The sequence below is a fragment of the Rhipicephalus sanguineus genome, chromosome 5, assembly GCF_013339695.2.
Source record: "Rhipicephalus sanguineus isolate Rsan-2018 chromosome 5, BIME_Rsan_1.4, whole genome shotgun sequence".
In the NCBI taxonomy this organism is placed as follows: Eukaryota; Metazoa; Arthropoda; class Arachnida; order Ixodida; family Ixodidae; genus Rhipicephalus; species Rhipicephalus sanguineus.
The window spans coordinates 72,949,349-72,968,528 of NC_051180.1; the positions used below are offsets into that span (position 1 = coordinate 72,949,349).

The window sequence follows — 19,180 nt, forward strand, 5'->3', positions numbered from 1 at the left end:
GGTATCGAGTGGAGCACAAACCAACATGGCTTGGGTGTGAGTTGTTTGTATAACTGCAGTGCCTGAGGACATATAGAGGGATAGACACGGAGAAATGGTTGTTTCTACATGCTGGCGCATGCGCGAGTGTTCCTTCTAATTGTCACTCACTGTCTTAGCTGTGTGGCTACGGTGTTGTGCTGTTAAGCTTGATGTCGTGGCGGCAAATGCAAAAAGATCAGTGTAGTTTGATTTATGTGCACATTTTAGAATACCGGGTAGTCAAAGTTTATCTGGAGTCCCTCACCTACAGCTTGTCACATAATCAGATTGTTGCAGTTTCAGTGTTTGGAATCCTGGAATTTTTATTTTTTTTGTTCCATAGAGAGGCATTGCTCCATTCTCGACTTGTTGCAGATCACTCTTGCAATAGTGACTGCTGAAATCCTTGTTGAAGTGTTTTTAATGTAGAGATGTGTACCGAACTAAGCAGTTGAAGTGCAGGTAAAATGAGTTATTTCTATCTTATCAACCATGCGCGTGTCGTGACCATAACCAGAGGCTACCATAACCAGCACAAACTTCACTGTAAAGTAAGAAATTGAGTACCGAGATCTCTGTGAAAATTTAATTTCCGAGGAACAAAAGTAATCCGACTTCTTTGCTTTTGTGCTAAAATTGGTAGGGTAAGGACTGGTGCTGCAAGTAGGCCAATCTTAAGTGATAACAGTTGTGTCCTGTTCACTTTTTATCCTCTCTTTTTATCCCTGGATGCTAAAGTGCCAGCGGGTGCCCTAAAGGCCCTCTGCAGTTGCACATCATTGATCTGCCCCCTCCTGCACTTGAATTGGCTCGGTGTACTCCCACACTGACTTTTTCTTGCCTTTCCCATAATGCCAAATATCGAACCTGCTTGAAGCATGGCTACTTTAGCTTCATTGCACAGCCCTGCATACAAACCCTCTTTCTTGAGGTGAGCCGTGTCAATTTCCTCGTTTGCACTTGCAGATGGAGTACAATGAGGCACTCAAGTCTTATCACAGCTCCCCTGCATACCAGGCATGGGTGGCAGCCAAGGTGAGGGGTGAGTATCTGGCAAAATTAGTGGTAATGTAGTATGTACAACAGTCTTGTGTTCTGTAACATTCCTCCTTAAAAGACCTCTGACACCAAAATTGAAACCTCGAGATGTTTTTGTTGTTTGACTTTCCTGTATACGGGGATACATCTGACTGATTATTAGTGACGAACGTTGCCTTTAAGATATCTTAATTTGGTTTTAAAAGTAAGCGTGAGTGCTCATTTGAGTTGGCTGCACCTCGCGACATCCTGGTATGACGTAGATAGAGGCCCCATGTGACGTTCCACGAGTAAAGCAAGTATTGTGGGTGCACGTGCACAATACGACGACTGGCACCCTGCGAGGCCTATTGTTCCGCACCCCTCTCGCTTTGTTATCGGGCTGCTGGTAGTTTTCGCGAGGGGACATGCGCTTAACAGGTTTAACCCATACCGAGGCACCCACATACTTTCAATCTCTACCGCGTGGGGCCCCGATTTGAAAACCGCGCTTTCAACGTCACCACAGCTTGAGTGCACGTCGTCTCTGACGCTCCCCCGCATGGGGCGCTAGTTTCTTGTGGTTTTTAGGCGGGTGTTCTGAAGTGACGCTAAAATGGTCACAATTAACTACGCTAGAATTAGTTATACGGTACGCTAGAGCATTTACGATTTAACTTAGGGATTACCAGACACAAAGCTACAAATTACAGTAAAAAAGTCACCAACAAAAATTTTGCTGTCAGGGGCCGTTTAGTTGGAAGCAGAGTTCAATTGGTGTAATTTATTTACCTCATCATGATTTGATGTAGCTGTTTGTAATGAATAACTCATGTGAAAAATTGCTTAGCATCTTTTACAGTGAGGAATATGGATCTACGAGAAGTTTACGTGGTATTGTTCAGGCCGCATGAGCCTGCAATTTACGTTTTCCTGTTAGCCGGCTTCAAGCAAAAGAAATTTCATGGGTGTATCCTCTCCTTCCAGCCCAGCAAGCTGCCGAAGAAAGGGAGGCCCTTGAAAGGAGTCCGTCGGTTGTAAGTTCGGTCAGTGCTGCGGCGCTTTTTCATTTTTCACTTGCTGTAAGCGTAGCTTTGTCAGGGCTGAAAAGTTTGAGCTTCTGATTTTTTCATGCCAGTATGGTAACACGTTATAAATTTATGTTTTGATGAATAGTGGTCATCATGCCAGAAATTGGGCAGACATTTTCTTTTTCTTCACAGTATTGCCAGTGATGACTTCTTCTTCGTTCGACATAACATGCTTGTGCTTGCCTTTGCAGTCCCTCATGAGTTCCCAAAAAAGTGATGGCAAGGTTAGCATACAGCCGGCAGAAGACGAAGATGGTGAGCTTTCAGATGCAGATTTTGCTTTTATGGAATGTCAGCATCTCTCTCTCTTAAAGGGCCAGTAAACAGGCTCCGACTTTTTTTTACACCCCCGAAACAAGCTCGCCAATTCGTACAGTAGACCGTGGCGATCACATTTTCCGAATATTACAGCGCCGCGTGGACCCTCCATTTCAACAAACAATTCCCGTGCCTCTTTCCTTCGTCTGACCAATCCCCCTTGTACGCGCAGTGACGCAAACTTGCCCACGAGCAACTTGACGTACCACTGAACTCGTCGATTGGTCTGAACCAGGTCTCAACAAGTTAACGTCAGTTCCTGTTCCCACCCACCACTACGAAACTGCGGCTTGTTTCTTGGCCCTGCGAATTTACGGTTTCGGCCACGCAGTTGTCGGGTTGTGGCACATATATTCCTCGCACTGCATAGCACCTGCACGCACTTCGCCTTCAACAAGAGCAGCACGTGGAGGAAGCGTTAGTCACTTGTCGGCTGCAAATCGAGCGGAGAGAGGGGGAATCTGCGGTAGCTCGGACGGGTCGCGCTTGCTTGGGGTTCTTCATGCTTTTCTCTCGTGCCCCTTCATCGTCCTGGAAAGCAGGCACGCATTCCTGCTGCATTGCGAACTGTCAGAAAGGTTTAAAAATACCGAAGAGCCAAAAACTGCCCGTCAAGTTACGGAGAACATGGAACAATGTAAACAATAAACAACCAGGAGCCGCAGCAAGCGGAAGTGTATTGCGACTGATCGAGCTCACCGATGACGTCAGTTGCTGACGTCGTGTCACGTTGCCGAAGTGGGCGGAGTCACGACGATGGGCTACGCCTTCCCCTCCCTGTGGAGGAGAAGGGTGGCGAGGCCGCGCGAAAACTTGAAACCAGCTGAAATGGATGTTCTAACCCCTGAAACTTTCTTATTAAAGCATGTACTTGCAAAATTCTTGTGGCAGCATGTTCACATAGCAAAAGTGCGCACATTTCTCTTCATTACAATTTTTGGACCTCAGGGTTGTTTACTGGCCCTTTAAAAATCTAAATGCACACTTTAGAGTTCGTACATATATAGTCTTAGCACTGTGCTGAAGTGACGTGCATTTATAGTCTTAGGCTCTTAGCACTATGCTGCCACTCTGCAGTTATTGCCGCCACTTGCACATCTTTCGGCATTTGGACATGCTTAGTGCACACAGTAATTTAGCATGTATTGAGCTGGAAGCTGTGAGCACTATCGATTTGCTAATGTCTGGCGTTTGAGTGCAAAAATTCTATTCGGGCCCTAGCATGTGGCTCAACTACAGATTTCTGTGAAACCCACTGTGCTCTTTGCAACTTTTGACTAGAGACCATGCTTTAGCTGATTGTCAATGTTTATGCTGCTCCAGCTTAAATTAGTTAATGTGTATTATACAGTAGAACCCTGCTGTTGCGTTCCTCACTGCTGCGTTTTCCCAGCTGTTACGTCGTTTTCCGCCGGACCCGGCATAGCTCCCATAGGATCCAATCTATTGGGAACCCCACTGTTACGTCGCAACCATGAGACCGTACCCGTATGATACGCTGTGAAGTGTCCTCCAAGCAGACTGAGCGACCACGGAAGAGAGCGGCCATGTTGACTTTTCACGCAGTTTGGCCTGGCTTGACCGCAAGATTAGCATCATTAGTGGCACAAGCGACGTGCAAAATGTACTTTCGGTTACCTCAAACGAAAGCATAGCCTTCGACATTCATATTGCAAAGATGGCGTCTATGACGTAATTGGTTTTAAACTTCTTCTTAGTGCTTGCGAAAGTAAGGCCTTCGAGATTGGCGTTTGTTTCTGCCGTCGCATTGGCATGAACTTATTATTCGTTATTCATTGAAGGAGTTCGTGCAGTTCGTCGTCTGACTCGTCGCGCTGGTCATGTTACGTGTGCTTAGTCCCCTCACGCCTACAACTGTTGGTGCCAAAAGAATTGCATACCGTCGATGACACCGTTCTCAGCTCCGTGGTTCTATCCGTCAGCTAGATCATAGCTGATTGCGCCAGTGCGTGCACCATTGACGAAGTTTAGGAGTTGGTGAAGCAGGGATCATATTCTTTGACAGTCGCTTTCGGGCATACTCTCACTTTCGCAAGGTGTTCGACTGTCTACGATGAGCCACGGTGGTCCGACACTATACCAACAGTGCCACATTGTCGCTCAGAGACGCCGACGCATCCAGTGAGAACCTCGCGAAGGTATCACCAAAAGTGATCGTTTGCCAGGTGTCGGCCATGCTGGCACTAGATTTATTGAATGGATATGACACTGCAGGTGCTCGAAAAACTTTTTGTGCTGCTCGGGCATGAGTAAACGCACAAGGCAATGTTGTACGTTTTTTTTTTTTTTTTTCAAACATATAAGCACTGAAATAAAGTTCCGTACCACTAAGCATTTTTTTCGTTTTTCCTGTTTGTCGGCTCTTACGTTTATTTCTTACGGTCCCTTCAAAACGGTGTCAGCGGGGTTCTACTGTATAGTCTTTTAATAATGATGTTCCAGTGCAGTGCTTCTAGAAAGGTTTAAAGGGGCCCTGCACCCATATTTTACCCTCCGATTTTTACATCGGAACGCATTCCTTGTATCGTCCTGAGATGAATGCAAAAAGAATTTTGGAGATAGACGCACGGAAACGGAAGTTATTGAACTTACAAATTCAAAATAAAAGCAGACGACAGAAATTGGCATACCCTTTCGTATTTCACTTGCCCAGTGACGTGTCACTGGAGTTTTGTCTACTTCTAATCAAAATGCGACTTACATTTTGCCATACCAGAACCCCGCAGCACATGGTGGCCTTCTAGGTGCAAGCGGGCACCGCTCCTTTTGACGGCTTCTGTGCCGCACAAGTTAGCAGATGACTGTATTAATGTATGCTGACATGAGAGGGAAGAACGGTAGGCCGGTAGGCGGGAGGACGTTCGAACGTTTCAGAAACGATGAGCTCCTCCGACAGCCGCCGTCGCTTCATACCACGTGGAGTCTCGGAGCCGACACGTGTGAAGGCGCGCTCGTCGAAATGCAGTGAGCATACCCGGCGTGCCAGGGTACTTCCACTGCTTCCACAGCCAAGCGCCTCCAGCGACATTTTCCGTTGATCATCGGCTGTGGGAAAAGTATGAAACGAGAGTCCCCCAGTTTCGCTGCTGCTTGCGCAGCCGGTTACCGCGCTCTCATATCGAACCATGAGGAACGTGCACACAATCAAGTTTACTCAACACAATGCTGGCAGGTGACAAATACCCAAGACGACACCAGCAGTTGATGGTAGGTACGCAAACACACCTAGACACCTCGAGCACATGGAAAATCTGTGTAAGGCAGAAATGCAAAGCACTGTGTATTGATGAAGGCTGCGCCTTGAGTAGGCCGTTCTGCAGCGCCATCTGTGTCGCAGTTTCTGATAAGTTAAAATCGATGCACAATTTGGTGTCCTTTTCGCAGCTGTAACGAGCATTAGACACATTAAAATGAGTAAATTCCACATACTGAGTGTGTCGCAAGCGTGTACTATATATTATTTATTTCCCACCAATCAAAACAAACAGCATAAGTCACGCACGCTACCTCACTTCCTGTAACAGAAATTGTTGTTGTACGACGCTGCAATCGGCGCGGAAACCCATTTCGGAAGCAAATTAAAATATCAAACGCTTCGTTCTCGCCGCTTTCGTTGGTGCCACAGCAGTCATCAAGACCCATAGAAAGCAAACGGCCGATAAAAACAACGTGCGTAATTGAGGGTGCAGGGCCCCTTTAAGCATATGGAACTGCCTTTAGAACTGCTTCTAATTGAGAGCCATTGATACAGGATTCTATTTCGTTAAAATGAGGAGTGTCTTTTAGGACTAAGATGTTGGAATATTTTGATAACATAAAAAGTGCACAGCATGGCGTTGCAGGTGTTTATGAAGACATTTTGTGTTTTGTGTAATGTGAAGAGACAAAATTTGTTCTGTCTTATTGTATGAGTCTGTGTAACATTTTGCCCTTTCAAATTTTTTCACGTAACACCCCTGCACTGCATGATGCAAAAGCGGCTGCATCATGGGTTCACCTCGTGCCATTTTGTTTTTCGTTGTGTGCTGAACACATCCCTTATAGTTGTGTCTCATCAGGGGTCAAAGGTAGGCTATACCGAGGGTGCGGTGGGCGAGAGGCGGTTTCTCGTTGCACGCTTGTTTCTGTTCACTATTGGCAAGAGCCGCGAGGCTTTGTATTTACCACCAAGAATTCGTTGCTGCTGCTTTCCTTCGGCGAAATTTTCAATAAATCTAGAGGCCAGCGCTTGTCAACTGGAAAGGCATTCTTAGTTTGGTGTTGTTGCTGCTGCTGATGTGAAACGTAGAGGTCTTTTATTTGACCGGGTGTTTAAAGGTTTTCCCACTTTTCTGGTTGTTTTGTTTTGTTTCTCACATAGCACTGTTTGAAAGCTCTACCCTTGCACTATGTCCATTCTCCCCTCTTTCTAATTTTGGTACCATGTACCCAATCAGTATTAACTATTGGATGTTGATTGCATGCCCTAGTTTCCCACCTTACATGTTGAAGGGAGCAAATCTAAGCTAGCCGTGCCTGCCTTACAGAAACTAAAGGAGCGCAAATCTGTGTTTGGGTCATCAATTACCTTTTATAAATATACTTTGCTTGGGAAAACGTTACTTTTGTTTTCTTTTCATTCTTACACATTCCTTCTGTTTATTTTCTTGTATCCTATTACTAGAGAAATGCGGTTTAATTTATGGCTGTTGATAAAAGCTCAGTCTACAAAAAGATGATAATTAAGGTGCCTGCAGAGTTTTATTATTTTTAAACTGTTAATAGACAGGTCTTCTTTCAGACCGAACAGCAGATGTAATACAGTTACTGCACTTGCCGAGCTACTTCCGATAATTTACTTTTAGTGCAACAAGATTCTTTCATTCATACAACTTCCTTTGATAAGGCCAGGGGCTGGCATTTATTGCAAAATACGTAGCTTCCCATTGGATGTATCTGCAGGCATTGTTGTGTTTATATGGAGCAGTCTGATTTAAGGGGCTGTAAAAAACATGCATTTAGTGGTGCTTTTTTAAAAGGACCTATTGTTAAGTGTGGCCATACTTTTTCTTTTTTTTTTTTTGTTTCTTTCAAGTACTCTGAATGCTAGGGGCACTACTACTTACAAACAACTTGTGACTTTTCAGCCCAGTATGATCCATGCCTCGTTTTATTACTACTGATATAATAATATCATTGCGCCGGTGAAATCTGAAGCCTGATACGATTGATGGGCTCTTTCATGTCAGTTTCGCCTCGTAAATCCAGCATGTTTACTTATAAAGGGAAGTAGAGGGAGTGCAGAGCCATTATCCATTCGTCCATGTTGATCTGTTCTTAGCACTGTAGAACTAAAGTTAAAACACTTGTGCAGAGACATGACTATAACGCATGTGTTCATGTAAAATGATACATCCGGTACACACGTGGCACAATGGTCAAAATAAATTTTCTTTTTCGACATTTGGAATCGGTAAGCTCTATGCTTGCACTAACAGCAGCTGCATTTCTAAAGCTCTTTTTCATTCCTTTAATGAAACAAGAGTAATGGGGTCAAATAAATGCAATAAGACAAAACAGATGGATGCGTCTATCACTAACTGGCTACTGTCAAAGGTAGGCTGGAGGTTGCTCAAAAGTACCGAGAGTTGAAATAAAGAAATTAAAGGAGAACAAAAGAGGGTGAAGCCTCAGTCTGAACGGCCGTGTTTTGACTGGACAATTTCTCTTCGTCTCGCCGTAGGCAAGTCAGAATGAAGACGGCTCCACTTCTCAACATGTTGACATCGGAATGAGACTTTATCCCCCTCTTGTTCTTTACTTCCTTTAATTGGCCTCTATGACATTTACGCAAATGCTTGCTTTAGTGAAATGGTTCAGCACGTTAAAAGCCACATCTTGAAAGCCTGAGTGGGCCACAGATTGCATCTCGCCTGCCAACAACATTTTAACTGCTGGTATTTGCCTGCGAGTGCCTTTGAAAAAGACAGGTTATAATTAATTAAAATGACTGAGAAAAAGACAAAGCGTTAGTTCGGCTTTTCATATTGACCGTACTCTGGACCAGTTGAGCACGAAACAGCTGTGTGAATGTGGCTTTTGTACATGCTGAACTTGCTTTTTCTTCTTCCCTTGCCTGTGAATTGCAGGAGCACGAGTTCACTGAAATGTAATTGCGACCATTTTTGTCTCGTTTGTGTAGGGATAGGCTCTGGCTCGATGAGCAATAGCATTTACCTATTGGAAGTCAAGGGTTTGAGTGGTAGGTCTTCCTTCCAAGTATTTCTCATTGGGGGGGTTTGTGAGCTAACTATGCTTGCATAAGCTTCACTGGCAGTGACATGCACATTCCCGCGATGGCTTTGTTCAGCGGGTGTCTTCAGTGCCATATTTACTTGTTGCTATCATTAGCTATGGTTGTCTTGCTCTCATGTGCCATTTTGTAATGTCCCTCGGTATGGATGGCATGTGCAAATGAAACCGGTTTACAACTATCGGTTTTCACATTTCCTACTGGATTAAAAAAAAACAAATCTGAGTAAACTGCTCTTGTTGAATGACAGCGTGTTTTAAGACTTTCACTGCAAAAACATAGAATGTCATTATGTATGTCTCGTTGCTGTGGAAGCCTTGTGAAACTTTGTGTCTCACTCGGCACTTGTGTGTAGCATTGAAGCCACCGTAAGAGCAACGCAATGCAGCAAACTAGTGTGGCCTCATCCAGTTGACAATGGCCATATTCGTAATGACATAATGCATGCCACTCAATGTTAACTGCAGCAGCTACGTGGCAATAAATTTTTACCTGGTCTTTGCGGGTGTACTTGTTGATGCATGTTGGCGGACTAAAAAGCCACGTCCTCCGAATAAATCGATCTCGCCGAACGGCATGCATCCTACATGCATTTGTGTTACCAGTAGATCCCACCAGTTCACCATTGTAGTTGGGCGCTAGGCGACCTTGTGTTTACAATGCTGTCAGTAGACTATTCGTCGCAAGTGTTCCACTGCAACCTTCCTATCCACTCACGATTTCCTTATATTCATTCCCGTCACCCTCTCTTCATTGCAAAAGTTAGGCCAGCTTGTTTTATCGGACAGTGTTACCCCCAACTCTACGAAGAAAAAAAGCAACAAAGCTATATGTCTGTGATCCTGGCTGTCATTCTGTTCCATAAGGACTGTTCTGATTGGCATATATTGCTATAGTAATGGCATGATGAAACCTCCAATGAGATCACTTTATTGGAAACTGACTCCGTCGAGCTGTTGCAGCTCTTGAGAAGCCTTTAGCCTAGAGGGTAACATTGCAAGTGTGATACGGGACTATGCAGAATTTTTAGGATACGATATAAATACATGACAAAAGAAAGGCAACCGCAGCAGTTTGTGGGTGCCATTTCGTGTGAAATTTTAATGTCAACCATATTATTGACAGCGTCATGCCTGCTTCTTTCATTGTTTTGGTCTAGTAGTGTAGTATGTAGCGTCTGAAAGGGGGAAGGACAGCGGGAGTTTGCCAAAAATTCTATTGTGGTAAATATCACGGAAGTGTGTACACAGAACTGAGTTGCACTAGATGCGAAAAGACTATTGTACTTAGCTTTAGTGGTATGTTGTACCTTGGATGGTCGTAATTAATCCAGGGCCCTCCACTATGTTGTCTCTCACAGCAACCGTGGCACTTTGGGGCAGTGATCCCCATGAATCACTCAATCAATCAATAGGAGGGTCACAGAGGATGTAAGCAGGCGGGAACATTGATCAATCTATTGGCACACCACCATTTGTGTGGTGCTACATCGTATTGTGTCATGGTGCCCCTCCACTGTAATGACAGAAAGAGGGACACCATTCACAGACGAGCTTACGGACAGAAAATTTTCTGTCTGAGTAACGCCAGGCTTCGAAAAATGACTGCTTACCATTCACAGACCAGCAGACTTGTAGAACGATTACGAAGCGTTGCATGGGCTGAGTTTTACACTGTTGTCGCAGTAAATGATTGTAGTGACTGAAGGGAATCCGAATGTTGAGGTTATTGTTCTTGTTGTTCCACTTCTGTGCCTAACATGTGTTACTGCTGCCTCCTCCCATCAGATATCGATGAGTTCTCTGTGAAGCACATAGCAGCATCTCGGTACATGCGGAATCACAGGTTGATCAACGAAATCTTCAGTGATGCTGTAGTGCCTGATGTGAGGTCGGTTGTCACAACAGCACGGATGAGTGTTCTTAAGCGTCAGGTGCAATCCCTCACTATGCACCAGGTATGTCCCTTTGTGGTGTCTGATCCTCAGTAGTACATTAGCTCAGCTTTACACAGCATAAATCTTAAATGCACCAGAATTAAATCGGGACGTTCAGTCAACTATGGCAGTGCACAGCTAACAACGCTGCACATGATATTATTTGCCAAGGATGGTATTTCTGAGCGACCATTTTTGGGGAATACAATTGCTTTCGTGAGACTTCGTATGAGCGGCATAAAATTTTGTCACATGCCCACAGCCAACTACATTCCCAGCACTGTGCAAAGAATAGCATGCTTGGCTCTGTTACAAAGGCTTCGTTAAATCGTAACTGTTGTGCATATTTTCTTTGTTGATTGGGGAAAAATGGTTTTCAAAGAGGTTAAGATGGGAAGACTTCTCGTTAGGTCTTAAGTACTGTTGCATTGAGGGCAGGCAGTGTTTCCGTGCAGAGCATGACAAGATCACTATTTTCACTTTGGTAGGTGCATTTAAGGTTTGATTATAGCAGAAGTGGTGGTGGTGGTGGTGTGGGGGGGGGGGTGGAGGCAGGCAGGGGGGGATGCTACAGGTGGGCTTAGCTGTTGGAGTAAGCTCAGCATGCTGGAGTAAGTCTTGTGTTGTTTACCATTATTTTTCTTTCAGGAAAAATTGGAAGCTGAACTGCAACAGATTGAAGAAAAATTTGAAGCCAAAAAGCGAAAGTTCCTTGACGCCAGTGAGCTGTTTCAGGCAGACCTGAAAAAGGTAAGAAATTTCTTTACTCTATTCTAGAGCACTGCACGGGCCCGGGCCCGGAGGTGTCGCCGGGTAAGGGATTGTTGGATCGGGCCAGGGCCGGGCTCGGGCCCGTGATCTTCGGGCTCGGGCCTGAGCCAGGCCCGTATTAAACCCAGGTCTCATACGTATCTGTATAATTGCGTGTGCACCTTGTTTGGCTTTGTTTTTGTTGTTTTGTGGAATTTAACTCTCCGAAGTGACCCAGGCTATATGAGATGCTGTCGTTGAGGGCTCCGGGTAATTTAAGCCACCTGGAGTGCACTGGCGTGCACAGAAATTGCACAGTACAAGACGTCTACAATTTTGCTCCATCGGTATGCTACACGTAATTTCAAGAAACGCCTAATATAAGTTTCCTCCATTATAGTGAGTGAAAGACGTTCTTGGGTACCGTGTAAGGAAACGGTAAAGTGCCTAGATTAGTGTATATAAGATGTGTTCACTTCGGCGCTCTAATATAAAGTTGTTTTGGAAGCCCTTAGTCCGGTCTTGCGTTAAGGCATAACATTTTCAAAAGGCTGTCACAGGAAGACGACGAGACAGCCACCTTCAGGGAACAGCGAGGACGGTGGCTCGCTTGCTAACGGGTGTGCCTCGCTTTGAGAGATCTATGGCACTGCAGTCGCGGTGACTCGGGGAAGAAGGGCGGGACAAAGAACCTTCTTGTTTTGAACACGAAAACGTAGTGTAGGTTGGGTGCAGTTTCCTGCCGAGGAGTCAACACGACAGCTTTAATTTATGTAACGCTGCCCAGCCTGGTGTATTCCTCCCAGAAGCAGCTAGAGCACGTTTTTTTTTTTTTTTCATTGCATTGTGCAATAGATGAAGTTTCAGGAGACTTGCTACTTTTACTCAACAGCCCTAGCTCGTATGCAGTTGATGTAGACTCAAACTAAAAATGTCTGCCATGTTTATTTTTCCCATTTTATGGAGGTATTTCGTAGTCGTTCTTTGAAATGCAAAAATAAGATTGCGTGGTTAGCACTGCGTGCGTACATAAAACAGCCAGCCATGACTCCAATTATATTTTATATTGCCCTGCAATTATTTCGCAAGAGCGTTACAGGCATAATTAACTGGAAGTATACACAGTACCAGTGAAAGTCGTGACACTGAAAGAAGTTCCTTAAACAAGCTCTAGATAATATCTGGTGTGCGGCAGGTATCTTCACAATCACCGAAGGTTGGACAGTGTCTCCTTTTTGCTCAAGGCATAAGTAGCTGAAACGGGCCGGGCCGGGCCCAAACCTTTCGGGCCCGGGCCGGGTACGGGCCACATTTAAGAACACCGGGCTGGCTCGGGCGGGCAGGAGCATGGCGTTTTCGGGCCGGGCCGGGCCCGGGCCGGAAAAATCGGCCCGTGCAGTGCTCTACTCTATTCCCCTGCAGTTTCTCCCGTTGTTTTTCTTGTACCCAACGCACATTTTCTGCCAACAGCATTGGCTGATAGAATTGAAGGTAGTGATGGTGCACATTCACTCATGTAAGGTCTACTTACTTTCAGACATTCTTTTTATGCAATACCTACTATTGGAACATTGCAGCATTTTTGTCAGTCTGTGCTAAATTCACAATGCGAGTCATTTAGGCGTGCTGCATGCAATAGTGACTTAGAAGAGTAGTGGTTTGGGCTAGTTGCTTTGTCATAATACATACGAAGCAGTTAGTGTTGTACGTGAAAGAGGCTCATGTAAGCCATCGATTGCCTTATTGCAAAGAGAGCTGGCATTCCTAAATGTCAGCATGAAGAGTGGGTGAGTGGTATGCCTTTCATTTTTTTTTTTGTCACATTTTGCACCGTTTCCTATATTTCTATATAAACTTATGTGTCAAATAATGAAAATTAAGTTGGCACTTAGCGCTCCTCATCCCCTTGTGCCCCTGTCTTGCTCTGCACTGCACCACTTAGTATTTCACAGTAGCGAATCAGGGGAGCTAGTAACATATGTGGAGCTGTAAAAGCTTTTCACATTGACTACTGCAGCGGCACAATAGCTGAAAAGATGGTGGAATGAGAAACATACCAGCCACGGTTGTAGTGTACATTAAGGACACAAGAAAAGAAATATGTTGCACTCATGCACACGTCTCTATGCACGCATGTAAACAAGTAGAAGCGAGACATTGTTGCTCTTGTACATGCAGCGTTGTGGAAAGACGGTCGACACGGAGACGTACCAGAAGATGGTGGAGCGCGCTCTGGAGCAACTCAAGAAGGACAATGCAGCCAAGGAGGAGCAGCGTGGCAACGGCGACAGCAAACCTAAGGAAGGCGAAGAGGGAACAGACGGTGGTGCGGCGGGCTCGCCCGAAGACGAAGGAGGTGTCGCCAAAGAGGGGAGCAGCCTGCCCGAGCCCATGGACACGTCGTCGTCTCCCCCCTGCGCCCCCACAGGGGGGCAGCAGCAAACGGAAGCTTCGGCTGTGCCCAAGGAAGAAGAGGACAATGATGACGAAGAAAGAGGCAGCGGCAGCCACAGTGGTCCTCCTCCTGCCACCAACCAAGAATCTCCCACTGAGGACACGCAGCAACAAGCGAGCAGTGGGGCAACCACAGCACCCTCCCAACAGCAGCAGCAGCAACAGCAGCCTCCCGCAACCCCCATGGAATGCGAGGACACTGCAGAAAGTCAAGACTCTCAGGTGAGCCAACTATGACAGCAGCTATGACCAGGCTTCATGTCTCACTAATGATCATTGTAATGATCATGTGTGTATGCTCGTGTGATAATATTAGTGTGTGTGCTGTGCAATGTACCTTAGTTCTATAATTTGGTGTCAGTGATCCCTGATTGACAATGTGCAATATATTTTTCTTTCTTTGTTCAACTGTTTTTTTTATTCAGTTCACGATTGCTCACGCGTGTTTATTTCCTCTCACATTAACCGATCTTCCTGAATTCTGAATATGTACACCCCTCCCCCTTATATAATACCCCAAGCAGGGGCCTTTAAAGGAACAATAAATGATGATGATAATGATCAGGGTGCAAACCTTCTTGTGCACAGTGGGCTGTGTGCCTTTGTTTTCCAAATTGAAGGTGCAAAGATGCAGCAGGGAAACTGTTGCGCGCAAGCTTGTGGAGGCGTTTCTCATGAAAAGAAGGGTGCAGATTGTGTCAGCCAAACGTCAGTGTGTTTGTGGGCAAGTGAGCTTGAGCTGCTTTACCGTAATGTATAGCAGATCTTTTGATCGGATTCGCCTTCTGATGTGTGCACTGGCACACCTGTGACTTACTGAGTATACATTTTCCTCAATTTTTCGTAATAAACCAGTTGGTAGTGAGCAGTCTTTTTGTGCTCTGCTTTTGTTTTAAGACTATGAACCAGCTCACCCAGCAAATCGTACTATTAACTTTATGTTCTTGCACAGTGTGAAAATAATGATTTCAAGTCAGGAAAGGCACTTATTTCTGCAATCCATGAAAGAGTATGGCGTAGTGTCGTAAGGGAGGGGATTGAAACAGAAAAGGGCATAAGGGAGACCTAACCTGAGGCACTGCTTTTTGCACTGTGCCCACTGAATGCCTGCTTGTGAGGCTTTCACTACCTCTCAACTTGTCTCTACCTGCCGTGGTAGCTTAGAAGCTAATATGTGATGCAAAGCTTGAAGGCATGGGTTCGATTCCCAATCTCCATGGCTACATTTCATTGTGGGCAATTAGATGTAGGTGGCTCTTAAGAAACTTCATATGGCCAAAATTAATCCATAGTCCTTCACTACGCCATACCTCATAATCATATTGTTGTTTTGTCCACTAAAATTACAGAATTTTTTTTCTCAGCTTGTCTATGTCGGATTATTTTACCTGTGTCAGGTGGCTTTTTGAGGTCGCACCTCAATTGAAAGGGACTGCAAACTTAACAGTAGTGGCCAGGCAACTACAATGCTCCTTTCTATGGCCTAGCAAGCTTGTTTAATTCACCGTGAGAGGCTACCGAGGGTCATTCATCACGGTTACATATTCACTAGAACAAAAATGTACTGCAAGACTGCACTAGCTGTCTACTGGCGATGAAATTGTGCATGATAGGTTTTGTGATGTGCTGTAATGTCACTTGTTAGCTACGGAACTTATTAAGCACATTACAGTAAAGCTAAATCATTAATTTCCACCCACCTGTTGCGGTAGTCTGGTGGTTGTGGTGCTTTTCTGCTGACCCGAAGGTTGCGGGATCGAATCCTAGCCGCAGCGACTGCATTTTGATGGAAGCGAGATGCTAGAGGCCCGTTTGCTTAGATTTGGGTGCATATTAAAGAACCCCAGGTGGTCGAAATTTCCGGAGCCCTCCACTACAGCATCTCTCATAATCATATCATGGTTTTGGTACAGAAAATCCGAACAATTATTATTATTAATTTCCACCTGGGCAGCTATTTTGTATGCGTTCTGTGATAGAATGGAACTAAACGTCGCGCGGGGGAGCCACACGGGATTGGTCGAGGCTCGTCCGACGGTCAGACGTAGAAATAGCAACCAGAAACGGCAGTACTGTCAGTCATTTTGGCAAAGAATGGGCACAGAATGGGCAGAGGCACCGTTCTGTCCAATAGAACGGATATATAATGGTCTCCAGACGACTTAAATTTGATCAAGACGTAAGCGCTATGGCCAGAGAATTAGATTAGCCTGCTTTGTGTCTAGCTTGCTCCAATTCTGCACCGATAGTTTGCAAAAATTGCAACCAGCCCCCGTTAATGCATTAAGCTGGGCTAGTTGGTAGTTGGTATTGATTGTCTGCTTCCATATTGCTAGCGAACACGCACAAAGGACGACATAGAAAGAGACAGGACAACCACTAGTGCAACCGCAACTAGCGGTTGTCCTGTCTCTTTCTATGTCATCCTTTGTGCGTGTTCGCTAGCAATATGGAAGCATACAATCAAAACCAGCCCCCTACCACCAAACATGTTGTAAAATTGCGACACCACCTAGTGCCCAATCAAGACGTTAACACAAATAAATTGTTAAAGTCATTGCGCTCTTCAATTTAAAGCTTTGAAAAACAATGCATGCCAATAATGATGTTCAACTATAATATTAAATTCTGTATTTCTTTATGCGTTGAAAACATTTCTAAATTTCCTCAGCTCGCCTATTGGCTGTTTGCGTCCTCTCACGACGTTTCGTTCCATTCTGTCACGAACGCATACAAAATAGTTTCCCTGATGTCTGGTAGGATCATGCGACAGCTGCTTTTTGCATGATATCCCACAAACCATGTGCATTGCCTTTTGCAGGAAAGGAGCGATGGGGCTTTTTCGGACCAAGAAAGCAAGGATGCATCAGGTCGTGCTCCTGAAGTTAGCACGAGGCCGAGTGAAATTCCCAGGATAGCCATGGAATCACTCAATCAGGCGACACAAGAAATGAGTGGACCTCAGTAGACCTCATGTCTGTTATACCATCAGCAATTTTTTTTTTTTTTATTCAAGTGTTTGTAAGCTATTTTTGCCATGCTGCACTTTGGTGCCAGAAGTTTTATATATTTTTGAAAGCCTTTTTGTACGACACATATGCACTGATCATCGATGAGGAGCAGCTTCTAGATTCATTTGCATGAGGCATCGCGATTAATGTACAGTATGACATGATGCAGCTGCTGTGCAAGCATTTTTATATAGCGTGATAACTGCAAAAGCATGCTTTTTATCACTTTTTTTTTTTAATTTTTGCCCTCCCCACCTTATCTGGCGAGCTGTTCCTAATACAGGGGAGGGCATGGTGAAGCAGGTAGCAAGATTGTGCATTTTCTCGAGACCGTGTCAGAAGTCACATGAACTGGATAAAGAAGCGTAGCATGTTGTAGATATCATTGTAGTCGCTCGTGACAGTTGCATATTCAATAAAAAAAAAAAGAACTACCTGTGGCAATCCATTGTTGCATTTTGCGTCTGATTTATTTTGTGTGTTTTAAGCATGGTGTATAAATGCATGCTTCATGTTTTTCCCGTGAAGGGCCTTTGAAAGAGTTTGGGCAAACTGAGCGAGTCAGCGCATAGTGTGCGGGTACCTGTACCAAACAAAAACAACAAAGGCAGCCGAGGTGTTTGTCTTAATTATATCCATATGAAGCGTACACGAATGAAGTCGGCGAAAGCGTGGAGAATTTTATCGTTTTAATCCAAACCTTCGTCTTCTGCATTGACACATGCAGTGCTTTACCTTTAAAGATGCTGCGATGGCCGTTGGCCACCCATCAGCTTTCTTTGGTATTTGTGTAAGTCTATTTGTTTAACCCTGGGAAAATTGGCAATCACCATGCACGGCCTTGGTAGTGATTACCTTGACTAGGGACTGTGTACAGATCCTTGGAACCCTTGAAAAACCCTCTAAGTTGAAGAGTATGTTTTCAAGGCCCATGAAAGCATTGGAATTATTCCTTCTTAAAATCTCAGAATTTCGTAAGTAGTGCCTAGTGAAAAAAAGAGGTTTTGAAGAACATCTGACCCGCTTTCTGTAGTAGATCCACATGGACCAAAGAAACTCCCAAATTTGGAAACAGTATAGTACAATAGAACTTGAATGTGTTGCCACAAGAAGGGATCGCAAAATAGTTTGTTATATTGCTAATTCAGTACGAAAGATATTAGGCACAAGGACATTGCTGCACTGCACTACATGTACTGTGTTGCAGTGAAGCGTAAAGAAGCAAATTTGTTGTTATCAAGCGGAAACAAGGCCATGCTACATATTTTTTAACATGATAGCATTAAAGAGTTCATTTCACAGAAATTTTGGTGTTGGCGTCGTCGGTTGTGAGCAAAAAATTAGTGTTGTCCATGACCGAAAAATCGATGCAGAAGGCCTGGGTTCGATTCTCATACAAATTGAAATTATTATTTGTTTTAAAATAAAAATCTTCAGTTCGAGTGAGAATTGAACCCAGGCCTTCTGCATGGAAAGCGGGTGTTCTACCCCAGAGCCACGCAATTTTTTTTTTTTGCTTATTGTCTGTTATTAGACATGTACATGAAACAATAAGGACATGAAAGAAAGACAAAAGTTGCGTCAGTCCTACTGGACAGACACAAGTTTAAAATTCCTTGAGCGCTGTCAAGGGTTCTACCCTCGACAACCACTCGGGTACAAACTCCCGAGCTTTCTGGAGTTCCACAAACTTGGTCATACACTCACGAAAATAGCATCCGTGTGGGCCGTGCATCTGGATCGCAATGCCCTTCACTGTTTATGGTGGGCCCAGAGCCACACAATTGCTTGAAACTGGTTTGGAAAAAAACACTATATGAATGTTATGTAGTTGGAGGAGTCTCCTTAATGCATGTAATATTGTGTGCCAGAAGCGTAGTAATCACGCCAAGTGTGAAGACATATGAATTGCACAACAAGCAGGTGTATCAAAGGCCCACCCACTACAAAGCTCACAGACATCGAATTATCATCAGCAGCAAAAGCATCAACAAAGTGAGCAGTTGCGTAGGCTTGCGTGTTACCTTATGCACATGTAGTGGGCCTTTCGCTGATTCGCAAAAGGAAGAATTATGGTGTGGTGGGCACTCCGCAACTGTACTTGCAGTAAGGCATTCAAGGATAGTTTGAAACTGCCAATGTTACATGCACAGACGTTCGTTCCCTTGTGGCACGGTTGAGGTATCCACCAATAACTGAAGCCAGGCTAGCAATTGAGAAGACGATATGCACGGAGTCCGATAACGCTGTCGCGTTCTACTCTTGAAGG

General features: G+C 44.7%; 1 protein-coding gene across 14 annotated transcripts in view; it reads left to right on the forward strand.

Moving 5' to 3' along the window:
* LOC119393763 (SWI/SNF-related matrix-associated actin-dependent regulator of chromatin subfamily E member 1) overlaps nt 1-17,359 on the forward strand; it is a 28,978-nt gene extending 11,619 nt beyond the window's left edge. For 6 of the 14 annotated variants that reach the window (XM_037660898.2, XM_037660906.2, XM_037660904.2 and 3 more), the window contains 8 exons: nt 988-1,063; nt 2,026-2,084; nt 2,321-2,384; nt 8,650-8,709; nt 10,548-10,717; nt 11,345-11,446; nt 13,625-14,122; nt 16,722-17,359. In XM_037660898.2, the coding sequence (XP_037516826.1) occupies nt 988-1,063; nt 2,026-2,084; nt 2,321-2,384; nt 8,650-8,709; nt 10,548-10,717; nt 11,345-11,446; nt 13,625-14,122; nt 16,722-16,868 (1,176 nt within the window). In that variant the 3' untranslated portion in view covers nt 16,869-17,359. The remainder of the gene's footprint in view (nt 1-987; nt 1,064-2,025; nt 2,085-2,320; nt 2,385-8,649; nt 8,710-10,547; nt 10,718-11,344; nt 11,447-13,624; nt 14,123-16,721) is intronic. The other 8 variants (XM_037660899.2, XM_049416340.1, XM_037660901.2 and 5 more) reach the window with 4 other exon arrangements.
* Nucleotides 17,360-19,180: the final 1,821 nt, after the last annotated feature.